Source organism: Alternaria triticimaculans, assembly GCF_023758025.1.
Source record: "Alternaria triticimaculans strain BMP 0046 chromosome Unknown scaffold_8, whole genome shotgun sequence".
Classification (NCBI taxonomy): Eukaryota; Fungi; Ascomycota; class Dothideomycetes; order Pleosporales; family Pleosporaceae; genus Alternaria; species Alternaria triticimaculans.
Window position 1 is genome coordinate 519,420 of NW_026055965.1, and position 16,792 is coordinate 536,211.

Genomic DNA, 16,792 nt, shown 5'->3' on the forward strand with positions numbered 1-16,792 from the left:
CATGGGTCAGAGCGCTTCGAACACACGGAGTGTTCTTTGCAATCTGTCGATATGCGCAATCTGAGATTATGCATCCGAGGTATGAAAGTGGGTTCAGTGCGGCAATGCATCGTCTCTGATGTAGATACGCGCGTGAATGATATGACTGTGGCTGAGTTCTGGGAGTCGTCACTCGGTGAACTTATACTGACATACCTTGGGGACACTGACATCGGTCTGCCGCGGGACTTCTCCCGGGCTATTCATGGTGGGAATCTCGGTCGAGATCATGATCATGAATCTATCCAGGCTGGACTATCGTACCTTTGGGAAATTGGAAGGACTCCAGAGCAGGCGAGTCGAGTCCTAGGCTATGGAGCAGATGACATTCTAGATCTGCTGGTCTCCCTCAAGAACAGTAACGAGCCTGCTTGGGCCGCAATCCGAGATGTTTTGCGAAACTTGAGTAGGAGATCTTGCATCATAACAAACAGTCAACACTTCGGTCTGATACCAAAATGCAACATCAGAGAAGATGATGATATTTGGCGAGTACTTGGATCTTCACATCCGGTCATTGTTCGAAGGCAAGCTAGCGGGAGATACTGGCATATCTGCACTGCACACATTCCTGCTCTCGTCGAACACGAACACATGGTTCACTTTTCAAGCAAGATCCAGCCTGGAGATCAGATTGGCGAATGGACGGTCGAAGATATTGAGTTGGAATAATCACCACGTGCTCACGCTGACAAGAGACTGCGCCTTGCTGTGAGATCATTCGCAATCATATTCCAGTCGAACTATATACAACAAAATTCACCACATTCTTCCGCCAGACTTCAACAGATACCCCAATTCTCCACCCTGACATCTCTCTGACCATCTACGCCGGAGGCCCAACAGGCGTAGACATAGGCATAGGCGCTACAACCGATCAGCAACAGACCCAACACTCTCCAAGAACACAATCTACTCACAAAAGCCCGGCACACTCCTCGTAGGCCTCGGCATTGGTCCTCTACTAGGCCGACCAGGGAACCCTCCAGTCGGCATGGGAGGAACACCACCCGGGAAGCTAGGGAAGCCACCAGTAGGGAACGGAGGCGCACCGCCTGAGAAGCTGGGAAACCCAGGGAAGCCGCCGGTTGGGAAGGGAGGAGCGCCAGTAGGGAACGCGGGGAAGCCTCCGGGAGGTGTTGGCATGGGACCGGTGGGGCGGGGGCCAGTGGGGAAGGGTGGGATGCCGACGGGCATGGAGGGAGTGGCTTGGCGTTCTACGATGGGGGCGGCGAGGGCGCTGGGGGGTGTTAGTTGGGGTGTTGGGGGAGTCTTCGGTAGGAAGGTTACCCAGCAGCCATAAGGACGACGGCAGTGAACTTCATGATGTGCGGATGTATAGTTCAGTGAATGAGTAAAGTAGAAGCTGTTCGTTGATGTCGATTTAAACTTCTGACACGAGGTTCTCTTATACTCCTGCTCATCCCCAGTCTCCACATCTTCCAGAGCACACGCGTACCTGGCTACCATGCGTCAGCATAGATTACTTTCCTTCCCTGTTCCTCCGCTCTCATGCCCACGTTGATGAACCCTAATATCCTGTAAAACGACGCAGCAACGCCATATTTGCCCGGCTATCAAAGCCCAGAGTTCGGAGAATTCTTTCACTCGCGGAGGTTTGGGGCCGATCGAGTATGTTGAGAGGATATGACGTTGCGTACACGTTGTGCAAAGAGCGTCGCGCCAGGGTGTTTATGGAGAGTAGCACAGGAGCCAATTTATCGGTTGCTTGTGGCCGGGTCCGTTGTCTAATTAAGCTTTGGATTCAGGGTAGGGACGGGTTGTACAAACGCTGTGAGGGTGTGTTTTGAAACAGCTCATCTGTATGATCCAATGGTAGTGGTGATCTTGAGCGTGTGGCCTGAGGCCTCTAATGTCTCGTTGGATCGGACTTGTAAGCGGCCTGTAGGTAGAGCTGTATGGAAGCAATGGTACTCAAATGCCGATAGATACTGCATGCAACCAGACGGGGATGGAATCGAGATTGTTTACTTTGGGTACTAAGATCGAGGACGCGTCTCTCCTAGATGAGGCGGCTGGGCTGTTTAGCCGATCTCGGCACAGTTCTTTGGCTGTGAATAACAAAGTAACGTCGAGTCGTTCCTAAGAGGCTTCAACGATGGCGTACAGTGCGGCTCGGGTCTCCGCCACGACGGTCAGTCGTGAGCTCATGTAGAACTTAGCAGGAGCAGTTTTTGTGGGTCTCGAGGCGTAAACTCAGAGGACATCGGCAAGTCGGCATATTCAGACACCTGGTATGTCAATTGACGACAACGTCATTGCTTGGGCAGCAAAGAAAAATCTGGCGAGACTTGAAAAGACTAATCAAGATCGAACATGAGGTAGATTGATGAGGGGCAGCGCTGAACTCCCCGCATTCTCGCATCTCATCGGAGTTTGACTCCGGTAGGCAGTCCCGACCGTTTGTCGCCAAAAACTTGATTGGTAAATGAAGAAGAAGAATATGGATGTTATAGAGAGTAGATGAAATGCGGTCGCAATGAGCCAGTGAACCAGACAGATGAAGCCGTCAAGGTACTGCGATGGCCAGCGATGGTGGTTGGTTGGCATGGGAAAAGCCGTGAACTTTGCCGGGCCGCACCTGCATAATTCTCCTGTTGTGCCGCTAATCCTTGACAAGCAACATAGCCCTGATTGCAGATGTTTGATGCAAATGCTTCTGACGACAGTCGACGGACGATATATGAAGAAGGCGCGGCTGCTGTGCAGCATCGCATAGGATAGGGGGTTGTGTAATTTCTCGCGACAACAGTAACGAGCCTTTTGTATTGAGCGTTAGCACTAGGCTTGGGAGGAATCCATGTCATCGCACCTTTTGGCCCAAATGTGAAGAGTGTCTCCATCAGCTCTTGATGGAGCTTTGCTGAATTAACATGATTATTGTTCCACTCATGCAACCATTCTTCCGGACTGTGTGTACGCCACTCAGTCGTCGTCTTCGATGACTAGTCCAATCTCTTCCGCATTCTTGACCTCTCCGCCTTCGTTGTTGCCATCTGCGTCCTCGTCGGTGCCAGTCTTTGGCACATTCGCATTCGGCGCTAATTTCTTCTTCGTCTTGCCATCCTCTGCAACTGGTGTCCCATCCCTCTCGCTGCCTGTTCCGCCCTTACCACCCTTCTTGGCTTTCTCTTTCCGCTGTCGCGCCTTCTCCCTCTTCAGTCGATTCTTCTCCGTCTTCTCATTGTCTTTCTTTTCCAGCTCCTCTTTTCGCTTGGCGAACTCCTTTTCGTCTTCCTCCTTCTTGACCTCCTCGTCCATCATCCTCAGCCTCTCATACTCGCGCCTCCGACTCGCCTTGTAGACGTGGAACTCGCCACTTCCCGCACCTGCACTGGAACCTTGTACATTGGCGACGATTTCCGGGGGTAGAGAGGACTTGGCTAGTGCGCTGGAGCCTGGGATGTAGATATCGCGATCAGGCTTCGCGAAGAGAGCCTCGACTTCTGAGGCTTGCGCGGAGCGGGGAGTAAGCGCGCGCTTCTTCGTTGGGCGCTGCGAGCGCGGATCGGCGGAGGTGGGTATCGATTCGGGGATGGGTTCAGACATTGTGGTGAGTCCACAGAGGTAGATGCGAAGCGCTGGCCAGTAGATAAGCTGGCAGGGGGGCGATAATTTGTTTATGACGTCGTATGTGGTTGCCCGGAGTGATGCGACTCCAAAAAGATAACGTGGGCAGTAGCAGCGTGTACGTGTGCTGTCGCGCAATGCAGAAAAAGTGGTGAAGAATGAGGGCCAAGAAACAGTCGCGAGGGATGACGCGCTAGCATTTGCGGCGAACACCTCGGGGGCGCTACGGGCGGCGGAACAGGCCACTCGCGCCAGCGAAGTCGCCGCTATCGTTGGGCTTGCAGCTGCACATGAAACGCCCTTGATCGCACTTTCCCTGCACAGCTGTACATATTCCCTTCTTGCCTTCAAGACACCTTTCTGTACAGCATAATATCAGCGACACGTACATCATCTTCCAAACCCACACCATACACACATCCCACTCTCTTCACCATGGGGAAACCCCGCGTAGGTCCACTTTATTAATCCCACCAAGGCCAATGGCTAACTCGCTCGCAGATGATCATATTGATCCGCCATGCCCAGTCAGAGGGAAACAAGAATCGCGACATCCACCAGTTCATTCCCGACCATAGAGTGAAACTGACCCAGCATGGCTGGACTCAGGTGCGCCCCCAGTCCCATCCGACTTGAGATGAGACATGACTAACTCATATGATTGTAGGCAGAAGAGGCAGGACGACAGCTACGGTCTCTGCTCAAGCCCGACGACACCCTCCAGTTCTTCACTTCACCCTACCGTCGCACGCGCGAGACGACCGAAGGCATACTCCGTACTCTGACCTCCGACGACCCAACACCATCGCCCTTTCCCCGCAACAAGATAACCGTCTTCGAAGAGCCCCGGATACGCGAACAGGACTTTGGGAACTTCCAGCCATGTTCAGCCGAGATGGAGCGCATGTGGCAGGAGAGGGCCGACTATGGGCACTTCTTCTACCGTATACCTGATGGCGAGAGTGCGGCTGACGCATACGACCGAGTCAGTGGCTTCAATGAGAGCTTGTGGAGATCGTTCCAGGACGACAACTTTCCCAGTGTTTGCGTCTTGGTCACACACGGGCTGATGTCGCGTGTCTTCCTTATGAAATGGTGAGGCGCACAACAATTGGGTCAATAGTCCAGAACTAACATGCTCTAGGTACCACTGGTCGGTCGAGTACTTCGAAGATCTCCGTAACGTCAACCACTGCGAATTCATAATTATGAAGCGAAGCGAGAACAACGGCCGCTATATCCTCCAAAACGAGTTACGAACATGGTCGGAACTCAAGCGCCGTGCTGCGAAGGAGAAGGAAGAGACAAAAAGCGCCACCTCATCGACGCCGAGCAGGGCCACACCTTTGACTGGCCTGGGCCAAGGAGGCATCACCGCATCCCCCACCATACCCACGCGCCGATGGGGAGGATGCGTCAACGGATGTGACCATGACAAGATCAACTACCCCCGTCGACCGATGCGCAAGAACACTATGGAGTACATGGGACAATCGCAACAGCTGCCCCCACCGGCAGTCTCACACATGGAGCCTGTAGAAAGCGAACAGGAGGACCACCCAGTTGCAGCGCAGCAGACCGAACACGCTCCCATTATCAACGAGCCGTCGCCGGCAAAGCTTTCGCGAAAGCAGAGTACTAAGGGTGCCACCATGCCGGAAATGCCTCCAACGCCAGCATCTCCAAACGATGCGTCCAACGACGCTACAAGCAGTGACGAAGGGGAAGCAACATCGTCCATGTCACGCTCAGGCAGCCATGCGCAGCCGAGAACTGCAGCTGTCCTCCGCCATCTACAACCTCACAAAACACCAGGCGAGGGCTTCTCTGATGACTCTGACTACTTCCCGGGTATGCAACAAATACAACACCGCAAGTTCCTCCGAGCAAGCTCTACGCAGCGCAGACAGTCCAAAGAACGCAAACTACAGCGCAAACAGACAGAGCAGAGTTGGAAAGAAGAATCTGGCATGGGTAACGGCGTCAGGACTGATAGACTGGGCGACGGCGATGCCACCAGCGATGACACCGCGTTCGCGAAGGAGAAGGAAGGAGAACCAATCCTCACGGAAGCGTTGAAAGGCAACATGATCGTTGAGAATAGTGAGGAGGATAGGGAAGCCGGGGAGGAAGAGAAGAAGATTGGCGAGACGGAAATTGACAAGATGCAAGACGCCGAGAGAAAGGGCTTTGGTGAGGTATATTGAGCATCTTGAACGAATGATACGTCGAGGACGAACTGGACGACGATACGGCTGTATTAACGCAGATACTGAACGTCTCAAACGATTTACGGTACAAGATCGAATCGAGCCGGTCTCGTAGATCTTTCACATCAATCGAATGTCTTCGGTTTGGTTGGATCGCTTTCCTTGATTCTGGTACGCTTTACTTGGCTCCATCCCAACCATGAGTACAATACTATGTGGCTCCGATGTCGCTGCCATGGGACTCTTCTGAATTACAAACCTTAGCTTACACATCAATCTCTCACCTGCGCAAACGCAAACGCACTTTCCTCACTTGTTGTAGACCCACTTTCCGCGTCAGGTGGTTTGCCAAGACCGCTCTTGCTATTCTCACTCACTTCGGTTCTCTGATCTCTTCGGTCTACTTCGCAGTCACTGGGAGGAGCCCATTGCCTTAAAAATTATTACACGACAAGCCTCTTATACCATGCAAAAAACCGAGAGTGACTCTTGCGCAGCTGTTGTGCCCACGCCCGCATCGCGTTGTCAAGGTCGAGCTATCGGCTTTCTGGACTTGTCTGGGGGTGAGTCAAGAATTCAGAACCAGATTTCACGGTTGCTAATCAGATCTGAAGAACTCCGGAACTACATATACGAGTATGCAGCTGAGCAGAGCATTCTGGTGAAGCTCTTGCACGACCCTCGCCTCACTAAGAACAACATCGACTATGTCGCTCAAGGTCGTACGCTCCTAGGTCTCACACGAACCTGTAAACAGATCCGCGATGAATTCTTGCCTATCTTCCTCAGAACCACCACTATCGCATTTCCATATTACCAGGTCGATCAGTACATCTCCACGTTCGTCGATCCACAACATGGCACCTACGACGATGTGGTCGGTAGTATTATGTTGCTGAGGCCCAGGGTTTTAGCAACACGTCCTTCCGTCAATGTACTCCCATTGGTCAAAATCATCGCTCGGGCGCCACGCTTGATTGCACGCTTTCTTAACGAAGACACCAATGACTTCCGTCAGAACAGCTTGTTCAACTCGCTCCTCAACACCCATTACAACCCCCGCTGGAATGTTTACGCAGCAACCTCGCTTTCTCAGATCACCATCAGCAGTTGTACGGATGAAGGTCTAAAGACCACAATCGTGGTCAAGAAAGATTGGGCGGAAAGCTGGATGGGTCTCAACTTCTACAAGAAGACTGAGCATCTCAACGCAGCAATGGAATGGAGTAAACGTGTTGGTCTCAACAGGAATAGTGGCAAGTACAGTTCGCTCCTCTATCACTTTGGCCATATAGTTCCGGAAGATTCTGCGACGTCAGCGGAGCTCGACAGTGAATGAGGGCATGTCGTATGTGTTTACATCCAAGGGGGGATAGATCTGTATGAGACCAAGATATGGTTCCACGGGAACAGGGCTTTTCATCGAGAGGTTCTTGTAGCTCTTCAACGCTGGAAGGTGAAATGGACGCCACGCGCAGGCCTTGTGTTTAGTGTAACTAAAGTAGGCGTAGTGAAAACAATGCCCACTACCACTATCTCGACTGGTGCTTGTGGAGAGCTATTCAATTCTTGCTAACCTTCAGCTCAACTCGGATACCTTATCAATCACAAACCACCCTGAAAACTTCTACCCATCGAGGCAAGCAAACTGCTTACCATATAACATGTCTCGTCCACAAAAGACCGATACCCTCGCTTCAATTCAGGAACTCAACGCCGGTCTCCAAAATCTCTCGGTAGAAAGCCCAAGGCTCGGTTTTCTTTCTCTGTCCGGTGGTAAGTACACATTAACCGTCATCATCAAGCGCATCACTAACAAGCATAGAACTGCGGAACAAAATATATTCATACCTTGCTAATGAACGTATAAACCACGACCCTCCCATCAACTCAGAGATCACATCATTCTCCTCGACCGCGAACTACCTGCACACGCCCGCACACCAGATCGTGCTGTATTACGAGAACAAAGACGACATTCTATACGAACCTCCAGAATGGAACACCATAAAACGCTACGATATGGGCCTCACTCAGACCTGCCATCAAATACGAGAAGAATACGAAGCTACTTATCGACAGAACCACTCAATGTCCATCTCGCTCGACGCCCTCGTTTTCAGCACCGCCTCGCGTGATCCCGAACAGCCTCCCATCCTTCCCCTAGGCAACGTACGCATCACGGTCCGAGAGTCCTCGTGGTCAACACCCAACATCGACATTCTCCCTTTTCTGAAGGCATATAAAAACTCCCCGTCCTTGAAGCTGCACTTCGAACTCCCCGAACACGCGCGAACTGCTTTTGGTGATGTGTTCAGCGTGAGGGAGAATAACAAGTGGTGGGTCGGTGTTGAGGAGCATGTTGCGTTTATACATGTGTGGCCTGAGGTCTATGGCGAGAGAGCTAAAGTCGGGATTACGGTTACCAAGGAGTTTGAGATGAAGCGGAGGAGGGGAAGGATGGGAGTTCAGAAAGGTGTATTGCTGGCTGCGTGGCTGCGTGAGATGGGGTTGGAGGCTTTGAGTAGGTGGCCAGGACTCAGGATATATGTAGTTTGATCTCCTGCTTCATCAAGATGGATATGCACCCTTCAGGCGATTGATGTGTCCAGGAGAGGCTACATGAGTGGCTGCCAACGGTCGAACTGGGGGGGCCTAGTAGGATGACATGGATTGAGGGTTCACTTGGCGGAGCCATGGTTGGAGGAGTAGTTTGAAGAGTACAAATGAGGAGGATCTTGAGCTGCGCGTTCGACGACTGGCTTGCAGACCGACCACGCAATCAATCGGAGCAGATGCACACTTCGGCGCAGCGGTGCGGTGTGTCGGTGTCCGTTGAGTACTTGGCATGTTTGCTCATCTTCGAGAAGCATTATATCGCTCCCATTGCAGGCATTCTGGTCGGCGAGGTAGCTGCGGCATGCAGATCTGACACGGAGAATAATCTCAGATAAGCGGGCCGCGTATGCAAGAAATATGCAGCAATGTGAAGCTGTTCAACAAATGTATACAATCGTTCGTGAGAAGAAGTGACAAAAAATCGAAGTCAGTCGCCGCCGTGACGGACCATCGATGAAGTTCGCGCCAGTACCTAGGTAGCCGCCACCCGGCACTCGCATCCGTCCGTCGCACGGAGTCCTTCTAGAAACCATCTAGACACCCACACAGCTTGACCTAGCGGGCCACGTTAGTAATTCATTCCATGACGAAGGAACGCCGTGGTAATTCCGACGGTGCGAGGTTTCGGTCGCCGACTACCCTCCAAGACCCCGAGCACGATGACACTCGCACTCGCTGCCCTCAGCGCAGAAATCATACGATATCCCACATCGTGAAACGCCTCGTCGACTCTACATCATCATGTTCGCGGGTACGCAAGCCTCGCCATGCAGTCGCGCAAGCCATGAACCGGGTAAAGTTCCCATGTGCCATCCCTGGGGCGCATTCTCGTCGCCGACGACCCACGCGCCTACCACGCGCGAGCCACGCTTAGTACCCATGCTAGTCAATTTAGGGGCGTATGCGTATCTGCTGCCGGGGCGCCACCAGTCCGCCTCCACGATATATCCATCGTCGGGATGATTGCATTCTCGGCTAAGTCCTCGTTTGCAGCGTGAGGTCGGCGACTAGGGAAAATGTCTACACGGCGATTGGCACATGGGCCCGTTAGCGAGGGAAGATCTGGTCTAGTGACCTAGTCCTTCATAATGAGGTGGTGGTCTACAAACGGCTTGTTTGTCCTTCGCTGGCAGGGGTTTTCTTTGGTCTTGCTGCTTTCGTTCTGCTGATGCGCCTTACGGGACGAGTCCTTCGCTAGAGCAAGATTCTTTAAGGGACGGGACCCGACGGAGCAAGAATACCGGTATCAAGAGGATGTTTACACCCGTCGAGACTTCCATCGGCGCCTTTTTGCTACACCAAGCGACTAGCAACCTCCTCTATCAGAATGGCGATATTCTGGGACTCAGCGGCTATCTGCGTCGACTCTTCTCCGCGCCTACGAAGGAACTGCTCGCGTTCTTTACGGGCATGGCTGCCAGCTATGTTCCGTTGAAGGCATTAGCACCGCAGTTGATCACGGAGTATCCTGCTGTACAGACCAGTCCACAGAGTGCTCTGTTTACGCTAGCGATTGGTGCTCTGATAGGATGGGGAACAAAGGTAAGAGATCTTTGGTACTTGACTCTCTCACCACTAACGCGAACGGCCAGATGTCGAATGGATGTACTTCAGGACACATGCTGTGTGGACTCCCCAGACTGAGTGGACGCTCAGCAATCGCAGTTGCTACCTTCTTTCCCGCGGCGATCATAACACATCACCTCGTCAATCCAAGCCTATCGAGCCCGATGTGCCCCGGCAGTGCACCGTGTTACACGCCTGTGTATCCGTCAACCGAGACAACTGCATCTCTTCTTATACTTGCCGTATTCAGCATCTTCGCCGCGCGAACCATACCCAAACTCGTAGCCCAGGTCACGGTCGCGCCCGCAACCAAGGACGCCAAACATCAGCCCGCAGATACACACACTGCTGCACGCCTTACCACGCAGTCCTTCTCGGGCCTAATTTTCGCTCTCGGTCTTCACATCTCGCAAATGTCACATCCCGAAAAGGTGGCCGCTTTCTTCTCTTTCCCAGATCTGCAGCACTGGGACCCGTCACTCGCTCTGGTCATACTCTTCGGCGTTCTACCCAACTTGATCGAGAACCAGATGAAAGGCTTCGCCAACCCGCCATCGTTCGCCGACAAGTTCTCGCTACCTACGAAGACGTTGCAAGATGTGGACAGAAGATTCGTTGTCGGAGCTGCAGCTTTTGGTGTTGGCTGGGGCTTGACGGGAATTTGTCCTGGTCCGGCGGTGCTTCGAGCTTTCTTTCAGCCGGTTTGGGGAGCGTTGTGGGTTGGTGGCTTTTGGTTGGGAGGTAAACTGAACATCTGATCTGGTTCCAAGCTTGTTTCTTTGCTTCGAATGGGTGGCTCTTTGCGTTACACGATACCCTATATTTATTCCTGCGCATCATCAGCCACGAGGGCTGACGATTACTGTGGAAGATGTTAATAGTCAGATATGATATGTCAGCCTTTTTATAGGTCGCTGTTGTTCCTAAAATTGCGAGGCGATTATCGACAGCCCTTCTCGTCACCCCTAGGGAAGGTAGGCGCGTGTGTATGTGGATCTGTTTGACGAACTACTCAGTTGGCGAAAGAGGAAAGAACAACCCGCGAACCGAGATCGTTGGGAGACGTTACACGACAAGGGCGCACTTTCCAGTGTTGCAAGCTCTGGGAAATGCCCGGATCTCTGTCGCCTTCTTTCGTTTCACTCCATGCGCAGTGAAGGTGAAGGCGGGAGTTACGCACAAAAAAAAAGACTCAATCCCGCGTCTGATTCCAGCACCACCCGGGTGTTTCTCTCTCTCACCTTACACTCATCAGCAACAAACTTGGAAAGTATGCGGATCGGCCAATTCGTCAGGCTTGCTGCCTTTTTCGCTGCCGTTGCAGGCGAGATCTGTCAAAAGTAGGCATAACCCAAGCATTCCACTTTCCGTCTCGGTGGTCTTGATAGTCCTGTACCGGCGTCTTGCTCTGATTTAAGCCTTGCAGCTGACTTTAACATTCAGCTGCTCAAACGATGATCGTCTATCCACTAATGTCACGATCCTCGAGGCGCCGGGCAAGGTTTTCGCCGCCGCTGGGCCTCCGCCTCCGCCCCCTCGAACTCCTCCGCCCGGTCTGCCAAATCGGCCTCCTCCGAATCCACAAAATGAACCTGCGACTGATGAGGTCTGGGATAGGTGCAGGAGAAAGGGATGCATGCTCTCGTGGGCGATGAGCCACGACGACAGCGAAGTCGGACCCCAGTACGACCCAGGACGTACCACGGCAGCATCACCGTTCCAGGCTATTGGTGATCTCCATAGATGGAACTGGATGTTTCATGATCTCGATCACGTAGACGATTATTATTTCGACTTTTATAGGACATGGGGTATCGGTGACGCTCTCGCGAGTCTCGGAATCAACCCAGATGCAAGCAGATACCAGGGAGGCCAGAACCACATCGTCAACTATCAACACTTCACGCCTATATACATTACGGCTCTCCAGGATCAAAGATACGACGTTAATGGCAAGCAATACCGATCCACAGGTGCTGAATTTACCTTCTCACTCAACATCAAGGACGGAGTCATTATGGGCATGGACCGTACAAGTCCCAGGGAAGCAGGCAAGACCAAAGTATCGCCGCCAATTACTGGTGACGGACTGCCGAAGCTCAACCAATTCTCGGACGTGGCGTGGCTGGATTGGCAATTCATGATAGAGGGGTACAAGGGGGATGTCAAAAACATAAATTACTTCATATCTGTGTTGATCGTCAACCCAGAGACTAGAGCAGTGGCGATGAGAGCATTGCGCACTCGAGGGAAAATTGAGCTAGAAGATTTTCCAGGGCAGACGTTCGAACGGGGGACAGACGAAATGAACGCACTCATGGGTAAGACTTGCACACTCCAGTAGTGATACACAAGCCTCTTCGCTTACCAAAGGCTGAGAAGGGTTGGCTAACATGTGACCAGGCACGCCGAACATGCAAGGTTTCGCATATCTGCTGGTTCAGCACAAAGCGCAGCTGGGCAACATGTACATCAAGAAGATCCAAGTCTTCAAGTGCGTGACGATGCGCGAGCCTCCCTGCATGATCGCGTATGTATCCAAGCCAGACGCCGCCCCAGTGACCAACCCGGGCGAAGGCGAAGGCGAAGTCGTCAGACGGGATGGAGGCCGTAACATGGCGCGTATGCATAAGATCTTCGCGAAGCTGTGAAACGTCAGTAACTGCGAGGCGATCCAGAGAACATTACATGGCAGCTAGATATATGGCGAGGCGTAATTTATGACAGACATTCCTGTGTTCAGACAGACGCTGGTCTTGAAGGCGTTTGTGCGTAGTTTGCTCGTTGATAAGGATGCCCTGAATTCAATAATCTGTCCATCTCAACCATCGTTCTTTTCAATACTCTTCAACAAAACTAGTTTATAATTGATCTCGCGTTGACGCGTGAGGGGTCCCGGGAGTGAAGGAGAAGGCGACTTTTGGACCCTGAGTTCAGCCCTACCAAAAAAGTCTTGAGCCCCGCCACATGATTGCACCCGACCCCGCGACGCGCTCAACCACGACATCGACGCGCAGAATGGAAGACGACAGAGCTGCGACCAACCTGGGGCCCGACGCCGAGCAGGGCATGCCAGAAGAGGCTGTGCCCGTGCAGAAACAACCGAAGCGACGTTTTGTGGGCAGAAAGACGGCGGAGAAGGCGGGCGAGCAGCAAGCGGATCCCAATGCCAACATTGAGGATTCCAGCGCGATACAAGGTGTGAGGAGCCCATACACAGAAGCTTATTAATACTTCTAGCTAACAGTCATCCAAGTTGCCCAGCCTCGACGTACTGCTCGTGTCTTGAACGCCATCCCCGACGACATCCTCCACGACCAGGAAATCAACGACGCGATCGCCCTCCTGCCTCCAAACTACAGCTTCGAGATCCACAAATGTATACACCGCATACGGACATCAGGCGCCAAGTCGATAGCCCTGCAGTTCCCAGAGGGTCTACTGCTGTTCGCGACGACTATATCCGATATTTTGACGCGTTTCTGTCCCGGTACTTCGACGCTGATCATGGGTGATGTCACATACGGCGCGTGCTGTATAGACGATTATACTGCTAGAGCGCTAGGATGCGATCTGCTCATACACTACGCGCACAGCTGTCTGATACCGGTAGCTGTAACGAAGATCGCGACACTGTACATCTTCGTCTCCATCAGTATCGATACCCAACACCTGATCAACACCATCACCGAGAATTTCCCCGTGGGAAAGACCATCGCGCTAGTTGGAACCATTCAGTTCAACGCTACAATACATGGCATTGTGCCGATACTACAGAAGGAAGGATACAACCCGTTTGTGCCACAGATCGCGCCTCTATCCAAGGGCGAGATTCTAGGATGCACGTCACCGTCCATGGCCATCAAGCCAGGCCAGCTCAATGCGCGAGGCAAAGAGGAGGAAGTACCAGACATGATATTATATCTTGGCGACGGACGATTCCACCTCGAGAGCGCTATGATCGCCAATCCACATATACCTGCATACCGCTATGACCCATACTCGCGGAGGCTGACTCACGAAACTTATGAACACGATTCACTATACGACTTACGCCGCACAGCTATTCTCACAGCTCGTAAAGCTCGCACATGGGGCGTTATCCTCGGTTCGCTAGGACGGCAAGGAAATCCACATACACTGACGCTCATCGAGAACGAACTGGCGCGCCAGGGCATCAGATGTGTAAATCTGCTCATGTCCGAGATCTTCCCTGGTAAACTGGCAATGATGTCCGATGTCGAGGCTTGGGTACAGATCGCGTGTCCTAGATTGAGCATTGACTGGGGCTACGCATTTCCCAGGCCATTGCTAAGTCCGTATGAGGCGCTCGTCACGCTTGGAGTAAGAGATGCGCCGTGGTTAGAGGAAGACGATACAGTAAGGAAAGTCGAAGCGAGGGAAAGGAAAAACCTCTACCCTATGGACTTTTACGCAAAAGAGGGCTTGGGACGGACTACGGTAGATCATGTGAAAGCTGCTGAAGTAGCAGTCAGAGCTTGAGGAACTACAAAGCGTGCATTGGTTTGGCGTCTTTCTCTGCTAGTTTAAACTGAATTTGCATTGTTGCGTGGCGCGGGTCAATACTTCAACTCTTCCACGTCTCTACGTCTCGGACGAGTAGTTGGGATGAGCTATGGCTGCCTGTCGCTTGCTCTCCTCTTTCACTGCGACGGCATCAAAGGAGCATTTCCCGCTAGCAAAAACAAAAGCACGGACATTCGCAATATCACCGTTAGGCTCCCATCTTGCCCGATTGTTCTCTACGACACAGTGACCGTTAACTCGGGATCTTCCACTATACTGCGACCAATTGATTCGCAACTGACTGCTGCTTGACCAGCGCGACCATGTCGTCAGCAACAGCTTCACCACCCATCCTCCAGACCGACACCATCCCGTCCAGCATGACTCTACCTCCGGCCACACCGAGCCCTCTGAAGCGGAAGCCATCAGCCGACCCCTCCTCTCCTCCTCGGGAGTCTCCCAAGAGACCGCGACTAGACTCACAAAGACCGTCCACCGAGGAGGCCCTACACTCTACAAAGCACTACGCCGTGTACTCCCACAACCTCATCGAAGAACCGAGCACTGCCAGACCCCAGCTTCTCAGCGCATCCCCCGTCTTCGAGACCACCCAAAAGGCCATGCGTGAGCACGCTACCCAAGCAATCGAAGCGAACGTCCAATGGGGTGCGACAAAGGAGCTCAGCACCAATCGTCTCTACGAGATCCTGAATAGCAAGAACCATGTCGTTCTACGCTACGAAATGGATATTGTCTTCCCCGCTGGTGAAGACGCAGATGGTGTGAAGCTTTGGACTCGTGCGAGCGAGCTGGACGCTTTGCCAGTGCAGTATGAACTGTGTGTGGAGTATCTTAATGACAACTACGACGAGGAAGAGGGAGTAGAGCGCTCCCTAGTCGTCACTTTTGGTAGTCTGGGTGAAGCCAAACATGCCATGAAGAAGTCGGCGGCGGCGTACATTGGCAGCTCTAGTGGGGTCAAGGTGTCTGAGAAGCGGATTGAGATGGTAGGGGAGGAAGGACAAGTTCTTCGACAGTACAAGATCGAAGAGGGTAGGAGGGATGCACAGGGTAGGTTTATACGGGAAGAAGACTTGTATCTTGAGCTGAGCGGTGCAGATGAACTTCCACCCGCGCCCGAAGAATTGGAGTCGTCTGCACCGCCATCCCCTCGGCCAATTACTGCTCCAGCCATTACTGCAGTCGTAGGCCAGGCTATACCAGAAGTCGCATCAAACAGTCCCGCTCCCGCGACCTCCGAAGCAGAAGCTGCTCCCGGCACACGCCGCCAGTCTTCTCGGATTAAAGTCGAGACTCAGGCTGCTAAGGATATGAAAGAAGAACAATTCAAGATCGAGCCCAAGCCCAAGCCTCAGCCCAAACCAAAGGCTCCAGCTCAACCCAAGCCCCCAGCTAAGGCCAAAACGCCAGCTAGATCCAAAGGCAAAGGCAAAATTCCAGCCCAAGAACCAGTCGATACAACCTCTCACTGCACCTGTCGCGGCCTTGACGATGGCAGCTTGATGATCGGCTGCGACAATGACGCTTGTCCGATCGGATGGTATCATGGACGTTGTATCGGCATCTCAAAGCCGATTCCCAAGAACAAAGAATGGTATTGTGCCATGTGTACGAAAGAGATGGAGAACAACAAGGATACAGGTGTTGAAACGGCAGGTGCGAAGACGCCTGCGAAGAAGAGAGGTGGCGGCGGTGGCGTAAAGACAAAGGCGAAGGCGAAGGCGAGGACGAGGAAGTAGGGGTAGGTGGATTGACGTGAAGGTTGGCTGAAGGGACTGTGGAACTGTGCGCTGATTGGCATAGTCGTCCTGGTTATTGTCAGTATGTATGATACGATAGTAATTCATGATGCAAATAGACGGCCTTACCGTTCACGTTCGAACTCCACTTCATGTTCTCCTGTTTTACCACATTCCAAACTATGTCTCTTTCATATCTACTTTCGGTCTCTGATACTGCGCCGGTGTCTTGATAACACGATGTAACAAGGCATGTCCAAACCATGAGCTGAAGAAGAAGAAGATGATAACTCCAATGGTGATGTTGTCCATTTCCAGTTGACGTGCTGCACACAACTTCTGATTAGTCGAAGAAGATGGGTGATTCTCGCACGCTGTGTTCAGGTTCAAGGCGTAGTTACGAGGGGAGTGGTGTCGCAGGATGCAGACGATGCAGTAAACAGTGAAGGAAACTGTGTTTGTGGCCATGAGGTGGGTGCG

General features: G+C 52.5%; 6 protein-coding genes across 6 annotated transcripts; 4 read left to right on the forward strand and 2 right to left on the reverse strand.

Annotated features, from left to right (window-relative positions):
- Positions 1-951: 951 nt before the first annotated feature.
- Positions 952-1,364, reverse strand: J4E78_006100 (uncharacterized protein; the record flags this gene model as incomplete). The annotated part of the gene is made up of 2 exons (XM_049366714.1): positions 952-1,279; positions 1,360-1,364. 2 exons carry the CDS (start codon positions 1,362-1,364, stop codon positions 952-954), a joined length of 333 nt encoding a protein of 110 aa, XP_049221420.1.
- A 1,621-nt stretch (positions 1,365-2,985) lies between these two features.
- J4E78_006101 (uncharacterized protein) lies at positions 2,986-3,609 on the reverse strand (the record flags this gene model as incomplete). Its single annotated transcript, XM_049366715.1, has 1 exon — positions 2,986-3,609. One exon carries the CDS (start codon positions 3,607-3,609, stop codon positions 2,986-2,988), a length of 624 nt encoding a protein of 207 aa, XP_049221421.1.
- Positions 3,610-4,065: 456 nt separating this feature from the next.
- J4E78_006102 (uncharacterized protein) lies at positions 4,066-7,179 on the forward strand (the record flags this gene model as incomplete). Its single annotated transcript, XM_049366716.1, has 6 exons — positions 4,066-4,080; positions 4,132-4,239; positions 4,298-4,725; positions 4,775-5,828; positions 5,900-6,011; positions 6,455-7,179. 6 exons carry the CDS (start codon positions 4,066-4,068, stop codon positions 7,177-7,179), a joined length of 2,442 nt encoding a protein of 813 aa, XP_049221422.1.
- A 325-nt stretch (positions 7,180-7,504) lies between these two features.
- On the forward strand, positions 7,505-12,676 carry J4E78_006103 (uncharacterized protein; the record flags this gene model as incomplete). Its single annotated transcript, XM_049366717.1, has 7 exons — positions 7,505-7,616; positions 7,666-8,364; positions 9,658-10,001; positions 10,052-10,064; positions 10,311-10,758; positions 11,469-12,346; positions 12,429-12,676. 7 exons carry the CDS (start codon positions 7,505-7,507, stop codon positions 12,674-12,676), a joined length of 2,742 nt encoding a protein of 913 aa, XP_049221423.1.
- A 367-nt stretch (positions 12,677-13,043) lies between these two features.
- On the forward strand, positions 13,044-14,528 carry DPH1 (Diphthamide biosynthesis protein 1; the record flags this gene model as incomplete). The annotated part of the gene is made up of 2 exons (XM_049366718.1): positions 13,044-13,224; positions 13,282-14,528. The coding sequence occupies 2 exons, from the start codon at positions 13,044-13,046 to the stop codon at positions 14,526-14,528; spliced, it is 1,428 nt and encodes a 475-aa protein (XP_049221424.1).
- A 347-nt stretch (positions 14,529-14,875) lies between these two features.
- On the forward strand, positions 14,876-16,312 carry J4E78_006105 (uncharacterized protein; the record flags this gene model as incomplete). The annotated part of the gene is made up of 1 exon (XM_049366719.1): positions 14,876-16,312. The coding sequence occupies one exon, from the start codon at positions 14,876-14,878 to the stop codon at positions 16,310-16,312; it is 1,437 nt and encodes a 478-aa protein (XP_049221425.1).
- Positions 16,313-16,792: the final 480 nt, after the last annotated feature.